The sequence below is a fragment of the Cucurbita pepo genome, chromosome LG14 (genome assembly GCF_002806865.2).
Source record: "Cucurbita pepo subsp. pepo cultivar mu-cu-16 chromosome LG14, ASM280686v2, whole genome shotgun sequence".
NCBI lineage: Eukaryota > Viridiplantae > Streptophyta > Magnoliopsida > Cucurbitales > Cucurbitaceae > Cucurbita > Cucurbita pepo.
This window is the reverse complement of record NC_036651.1, coordinates 7,852,511-7,860,685: the sequence shown is the minus strand read 5'-3', so window position 1 is coordinate 7,860,685 and position 8,175 is coordinate 7,852,511. Positions and strand designations below refer to the sequence as shown.

At 34.5% G+C, this 8,175-nt stretch overlaps 1 protein-coding gene across 1 annotated transcript; it reads right to left on the bottom strand.

Annotated features, from left to right (window-relative positions):
* Window positions 1–6,499: 6,499 nt before the first annotated feature.
* Window positions 6,500–7,385, bottom strand: LOC111810113 (ethylene-responsive transcription factor ERF039-like). Its single transcript, XM_023696689.1, has one exon. It carries the CDS (start codon window positions 7,296–7,298, stop codon window positions 6,609–6,611), a length of 690 nt encoding a protein of 229 aa, XP_023552457.1. The 5' UTR covers window positions 7,299–7,385; the 3' UTR covers window positions 6,500–6,608.
* Window positions 7,386–8,175: the final 790 nt, after the last annotated feature.

Below are 8,175 nucleotides of genomic sequence, written 5' to 3'. Positions count from 1 at the left end.
TATTTTTATTTAATTTATTTATTTATTATTTTCGGGTTATTACAATTCTACCCTCCTTTTAAAAATTATCTTCCAAATAGTATCATTTTAAATATTTCTTCGAGGGTAAAAAATAAAAATAGTTACAAAATAAAATAAAATAAATATATGTATATATACATGACATGGATTGGGAGAGTTCATGTCTCGAGAACCCAGATCGATGAAATGAGCAACACATGGGTCGGTCCTTATAGGCATATCTAAGCAAGCCAAGATGACTAAGCTGTCTTGAGACATGGGATGCCATTATGATGTATGGGTCGTGTTATTGAGAACTAAAATAATGATTGAGATGCGACATTGTACACGAGAGACCTTGACCTAGAGTAGAGGTAAGGTCAAGCTAGATGACTTGACCTAGTGTAGAGGTAAGTTGACGCAGACGAATGAACATGCACACACGGACGTCGTGTGTGGCCGATCAAGCTTAGACTCCACACAAGTTATGTTTAGTTGGTGAAAGAGAATCTCGCTCAAGGTCCAACAAATCGACAAAGACAAGCAAAAAATATGAATGGGACTTGAGTTCCCCTTAAATCTTGTTATGAGCTTGTCAAGACCAGACGCCACACGGCTAAAATTAGCAGATTCGATTGAAAAACTTAAAAAATATCGACCTTTTCTATATAATTTCTTTCTTCATCTAAGATGAACAAAGGGCAACCCGTTCTTTGTTCTTCGCATGCTTTTGATACCTGAATCTCTTATTTCAACTGACCCTTATCTCCCTTGACCAAACAAAAAGATACCCATTGCCCTTTGTTTCACTCTTTGAATATGAAAAGAGACCTTTTATAAGCTTTCCTTAGCAGACACGTTTTAAAATCTTGAGGGGAAGCCCGAAAGGGAAAGCTCAAAGAGAACAATATCTGCTAGCGGTGGACTTAGGCTGTTACACATAAAGTGTTATCTCGTAATATCATAAATGATAGTTAGAGGCTAGAATAGTTTTCACGGATAACGATTGGGTAAGAACGAGACTTTTGATTCAGAGAAGATTATGTAAACTATCTCATAATCACCACTTATCTGAAACAATATACTATTATTCTACTGTCATTACACCAGCTCGATGTTTGTTATGGAGAGAGATCTATTGATAAAGACGTATACTATAACGATCGATGCCAAGATTCGAATAATCTCGGAAGGAAAAGCTCAAAGAGAACAATATCTACTGATGGCATCCCCATCTTCACTTCTTCAAAAATGTCCAGAAGGCCACCTAACGTAGAATTGTTCCAAACAAAACTGTAACGACCCAGATTCACCGCTAGCAGATATTGTCTTCTTTGGGCTTTCCCTGTCGGGCTTCCCCTCAAGGCTTTAAAGCGTGTATGCTAGGGGAAGGTTTCCATACCCTTATAAAGGGTGATTTGTTCTCCTCCCCAACCAATGTGAGACATCACAAAAACACACTTAAATTTGGAGTTCCTATAATTGAGCCACCGAAAACAATATGCACTTTGTTGGTATAAGTAGTAACTTCGAATTCTTTTAAGTTTTTTTTAGCTATTCAATCCTCGGGATCGCTCTTCTTTAAATGTTGTCACAGTTCATTCATGTACTATTTCTTTACTCGGGTGTTACATATACTATTTGTAGTGACTATTCTACTTAGAATCACGTGTTCTTGATTAGCTGATATTACATTCCATTTTGATTAAGTAACTATAACAAAACAGTTATAGCATGAGACTACGATCACTTTTATATAATAAACGAGATTTAAAAGAAGAAAAATAAAATTGAAAAAGGTAGAACCTAAATAAAATAATGTCTAAACCTAAAATTTGAAATTCATATGAAATTAGTAAATCATAGACACACTAGATAGATCTACATAAGAACAATAATAATAATAAAGACAATTTAATGAAAAAGATAATAATAATAATAATTTCCAAAAATATTATCTTTATTAGTGGACAAGTCATTATTGGTCTCTAGAAACATTATGTAATTTTTTTTCCTTCTAAATTCCGTTCGGTTGGGTCGGGTTTGTTTAATTACAGATTGAGTTGGACTGATCAAGTTTTTAGGTTATCGGATTTTTTGAACACCTCTAATTTTGATAACACCTCTTAAGATCAGAATCGTCAAACATTTACTAATTAAATTATATCAGAATCAGAATCGTCATCAGATTTTTTGATCAAGTTTTCAGTAAATTAACGTCTGATTTTCCTCTCTCCGTTGCATTTACTAATAATCTTCTTACTATCCAGAATCGTCAAACAAGAAAGGTGGTGACACTAGTAAAAGAGATGAAGGGCTATATGTGCTGTAGCGCGGCAACTCTGTCTTCTATTTCAGTCCTTAAAAACAAATCTTTAGGTGCTATGTGAATTATTCCGTTATTTCTTTTTTAAATAAAGGGAAGAATAATAAATTAATATAATATATTTGCTCTTAATAAAAAGACAAATATGGTAAGCGTAAGAAAAATATCTAGATATTTGTCTATAATAAACGATCAAATATCCTTGACAAATAACACCTCGTAAAATCATATATTGATATATATACACACACGTACATACATGTTATAAAAAAGAACACAATAGATTAGAAGCTTAATTTGGTTGGATAAAGTTTGTCTATGTTGTTCCCCATGCAATGGGATTTTGCTATTATTGTTTTTAAGGATAAAAAACCAAACATATAAAAACATTTTAGTTTGGTGCTTTGTCAATTCTATGGCTAACCATAATTGATATCACTCCACTAATCAACACATTAAAGCCCTAAATAATGCCACCATACTTCCTTTCTCTTTATTTATATCAATTTTAAACAAAATTCAACTATTAATTATATCAATTTCTCGATCTTCAACAGATATCGACACATACGCAGTGTCGAATCGTGCAGCTCTCTGTACCCTTTTCTCTCCTCTTCTCCATTCAAGTCCTTCTATCGAAGTTCAATATTGTTTGCTTTGACCTGTTACGTATGGTTGTCAGCCTTGCGGTTTAGACCTGGGCTGTTACAAATGGTATCAGAGCCAAATATTGGGCGATGTGTCAAGGAGGACGTTGGACTCCTAAGGGGGGCGGAGAGGGGAAAGAAACACCCCTCTCTAATAAACACGTTTTTAAAACCGTAAAACTGACGACAATACGTAACAAACTAAATCAGACATCTCCTACCGGTTAAAGTGAAAACGTGGGTGTAGTTAGATATTTCATGCTTTATTCCAAGTGACTCTCGTGGGTGTGAAAAGAAATTATTCTATTCTACATATAATTATGTCTTTTGACACTTGGATTTCTCAACTTTATTTACTTTCCTTTAATCTCTTTTTACTGTTACCTTAAAACCCACTTTTTACCCTAAAAAAAATTCTTAATCTTGCTATGATGACTCATAATGACGTTTGACTCGTAAAACGTAAGTCAAATAGTTAAGATATATGGTAACGACTCGATTTTTTTAATATCTATCAAGAAAACTGATATTAAAATCAAATCAGTAAGTATATAATGGAAGCTACGATACGATGTTTCACGTATTTTGAATATGCTACCTAAAAGTTCTCAGTCTTATAGCTCTTCAGCTTCGATACGTATGTGTTACTCGCCATACAAGCTCAAGTATTGTTCGAGTAAGAAGAGTAGCACAAATGAGTATAAAAATATACTAAGCTAGTAGCTCACTTATACGCTTATGATTATAAACTAATCTTACTCAGAATCAATCATTTTCTCGTTAATTAGTCAACGTGGGGTTCCAACGATCTTCGACATTATCCATTTCTAATGGCTTCAGTGGCTAATTACTCGATCACATACGTGTAATCAACACAAGGTCATTTACTGTCTGTACCGACTTCATTTCTCTTCGGTATGATCTAAATGACTATGAATCAACACTTAATTGTTAAATCTTTTATGTTTAGTTTTAGACTAATTTTTGGGTTAAATTCATTTGGCTTCAAGAACGACGTACATCTAGACCCGTTAAGTCACAATCAAGGCCCAACGACGATTAAGTATCAAGAATCCACAATTTTGGTATATTTAAATACTATAGTTCTGTAAATGAGCTGCTTACTGAATATTTTTATACTCGTTTATGCTACTCTTTTCTTTTTAGATGGTATATGAGTGTCTATGGCTTGTGACAAAGACGTTTCAAAGCAATGAGGCTACAAAAAGAATTTGACCTAAATCGTACGCTAGATTCTAGTAGTCGATGTTCAAATTGACCTAATTTTTCGTATGCGATAATTGTTGTAGCATTTAAAAAGCTAATAGGGAAAGTATTTTTTTTTAATCCACATTTTTAAAACGCTACCCCTAGTCTCTCAATAGTGTCTCGATTTTTCGTATACGTAAGCACATTTAAATTTTGGGTTTGTTGAGTTGGACCTAAGCAATCTGAATAGAGTTCATAACCCAAGGGTCGGGTTGAGTTGTCGGGTTGTTCTATTTTTTTAATATTAAAAAAAATTCTACTTATATATAATATATGTTACATTAACAACTAAAATCTCCCGTAGTTCAAATATCAAACATTTACAAGCCAAAACACATTACTAAAATCGTTACAAACGATAAATATTCTTAATCTTTTTAAAAGTTGGGTTGAGTTATAACCCTATTTTTGGGTTCGTCACATTGTCCGACCAAACAAATGTCAACCCGTAACTGAACCGAATTTGTCCAGTTTTCAAAAAATTCAACCCAACCAAAAAAAAACTAACCCAACCCCACTCAGCTTTTTTCGGTTTGGTTTGAGTTGGATAGTTTGTATTGGTCGGGTTATCTAAAAAGAAGTGGTCGGTGTGAGGTTATAGTTTCTAAGAGTGTTCATATGACTCGATAACTCGACCAATCCGAAGTACCCAATTCAACCCAAACCGAAAAAAGCTGAGTGGGGTTGGGTTAGTTTTTTTCTTTTCTTTTCTTTTCTTTTCTTTTTCTATTTTGGTTCAATTCAATTTTTTGAAAACCGGACAAATTCGGTTCAGTTAAGAGTATTCATATGACTCGATAACCCGACCAATACAAACTATCCAATTCAACCCAACCCCACTTAGCTTTTTTCGGTTTGGGTTGAATTGGGTACTTCGGATTGGTCGAGTTATCGAGTCATATGAACACTCTTAGAAACTATAACCTCACACCGACCACTTCTTTTTAGTTTAACAATCATCAGGTTTACAAGATCGAATCATTAACCTTTAAAATTGCAATCAGAGCAGATATCGATAGTCCATCGAGCAATACAACCAACCACTTCTTTTTCTAAAATAAAATTAATAATATTTGTTGGTACATTGGATTCCTAGTCTCTCATGTGCTTTATATGTTTTCACATATGACATGCCTATTTCTTGCACACTATGCCTTTATATTCTATGCATTGAAAACACCCAACCTCTCAACTAAAGCTAGCCACAAATTGCCTCTCCTTTGACAAACCCATTCTAGCTGTCTAATAATGCACATCTTAACATCACATAAATGCTCAAAAGTTTAGTCCTTCAAATTCTTTATTATTTAATACTCGTCCGTTAATAAATTGAACTATACTCAAGTTGAAGAAAAAAAAATAAAACCGTTTAAATATAAATTGGGTCTTACGAACTTTTAATTTTGCGTCGGATAAATCTTTGACTTACGAGCCACTTTTTAAATTCTGGGATCATTAAGGTTTCGAGAATTACACGATACAATCCATTCTCATTTGTCATAATCGTACTTTTGATGGCAGCGGACTTCAGATTGTGCGGCACTCACTTTCAAACCACAAGTGAGCTAAGCCAATTCGTTCTTGCGTCGCCTACGGTTTTAAGAGAAGGTTTTAGAAAACGAGGGCAGAGAGAGATTTTTAAAAGAGACGTTATATAAGCAAACAAGAGAGAAATAACAACGGCTCACAGTATATAACCTTGGGGAGAGGGATAACGGCTCGAAATTAGGGTTTTAATTAAGGATAAAGGGAGCATTATTTTGAAGAGAGATGATGGGTTACTAACTTTGTCCTTGTAATACAAGTCCAAATTTGCCAGCTCAATGAGTTATATAACCAAACACATTTATGGTGGATAGTGAAAGAGATATTGAGTTCTCTCTCTCCCACATTTTCTCTCTCTTAATCAATTTCTTACCAAATTTATAAATTTTGAATTACTCAAAATAAAAAGGGTCGTGATTCAAAAAACGTAAGCACGAATAGCTAATCGATATTCAGCTTCATGGTCAGAAACGTTTTGTTTCTCTTTAATCGATGTGGGATCTTACAATCCACTTTGATATTATTTGTAATAGCCAAAGCCCACGACTAACAGTTACGTATCGTTATCAGCCTCACGGTTTTAAAACGTGTCTAATTAGGAAGAAGTTTCTACGTTGTTTGTTCCCCGCTCTAACTGAGGTTGAATCTCATAAAAAATTACGAATAATATTATCTTTCAGTCGAGAAAATTTAAAATTNAAAAAAAAAAAAAAAAAAAAAAAAAAAAAAAAAAAAAAAAATTCCTGATTTGGTATTAGGGTTTAAAAAAATCAAAATCAAAATCTGCAGCCTTCTGCAATCGAGGCGACAGCGGCGGCGAACTAGAGTAGGCTACCTCTGTAGGCGAAATATTCAGACGGCGGCGGCGACGGTGGCGGAGCGAGAACAGAGTCGAAGCTCTCAATCGGAAGAAATTGCGAGTAACAGAATGTACCGATTTGGTGATTAGGATCAAGGAACAGATCGGGAAGATCGAAGAACGGATCGTCGATTTCACCGGGCGATTTTGCAGCGACAGAGGAGGAGGAGGAGGAGGAGGAGGAGGAGGAGGAGGAAGTGGAGCGATTGTGATTGAGGTCGGATTGAGCGGCGGCGATGATGTGGTTGTGGTCGTGAGTGGTAAACGAGGCGGCTTTAGCAGCGGCGGCTCGAATGTCGTTAGGCGAGGAGGTAGCGGGACGGGGGAGGCAGTGAGCTAATTCAGGGAAGTTGAGGTAAGCGGAATGGCCTTTGATGGTTCTGGCAGCGACGTCGTGAGCTCTAGCGGCCATTTCCGGCGTGGAGAATGTGCCTAACCAAATTCTGGATTTCTTCTTTGGTTCTCTGATTTCCGATACCCATTTTCCCCATTGTCGCATTCGGACGCCGCGGTAGGTAGGATGCTTGCCGTCGGTTCCGAGTTTAACCTTTTTGGAGATCTTTTCTTTGACGCCATTTTTGATATCTGAAGAAGAAGACGAAGAAGAAGAAGAAGAAGAAGAAGATTGGAGTCTGTGCAGAGGATCTTCCATTGCAGAGAAATGGGTTGTTTTGGTATGGAATGGAGAAGAAGGGTGCGGAGGGCTTCAAATAGAGCTTCAAAAAGCTTTCTACTATTATCCCACAATATATAATATAATATCATTTTTTATTTTTTATTTTTTATTTTTCATTTTTTATTTTCTTTTATGTGTCAAAATATTTTTTNTGGGATCTTACAATCCACTTTGATATTATTTGTAATAGCCAAAGCCCACGACTAACAGTTACGTATCGTTATCAGCCTCACGGTTTTAAAACGTGTCTAATTAGGAAGAAGTTTCTACGTTGTTTGTTCCCCGCTCTAACTGAGGTTGAATCTCATAAAAAATTACGAATAATATTATCTTTCAGTCGAGAAAATTTAAAATTCGACTCATATGATCGGGTGACGTTAAATTAAACCTCTCATAGTTGTTTGAAATTAGATGGAAAAGCAAAGATATTCCACACCTTCATGCTTCCTTAATAGCAAACATAAGCTTTGAAATGGCTTAAAAGCAAAAAAAAATATATATATTTTTTAAGAAAAAAAAATATTCCACTTTTGTCCCTCAAATATTAATTAAAAAAAATTGAGACTTCACTTTAGATAAAAAAAAAAAAATGCATTTTTTAAAGGTAAATTCAAAATTTCTTCACAAATTAAAATAAAAAAAAATATTTATTTTAAAATATTTGACAAGCAAATTCAATTAATAATAAAAAAAGAATATTAAAAATATTATAATTGACAAAATGTAGAAAAAATTGTGGGTAGAATACATGGAAATTTACAAATTTGGAAACTATAAGACACTTAATTACACATAATGCCACTGAAAGAGAATAAAAAAAAAAATAAAAAAAAAAAAAAAAAAAAAAAAAAAA

Bases quoted from the DNA above. Each gene is read 5' to 3' on its own strand.
- LOC111810113 (XM_023696689.1), bottom strand. From the start codon at position 7,298: ATGGAAGATCCTCTGCACAGACTCCAATCTTCTTCTTCTTCTTCTTCT.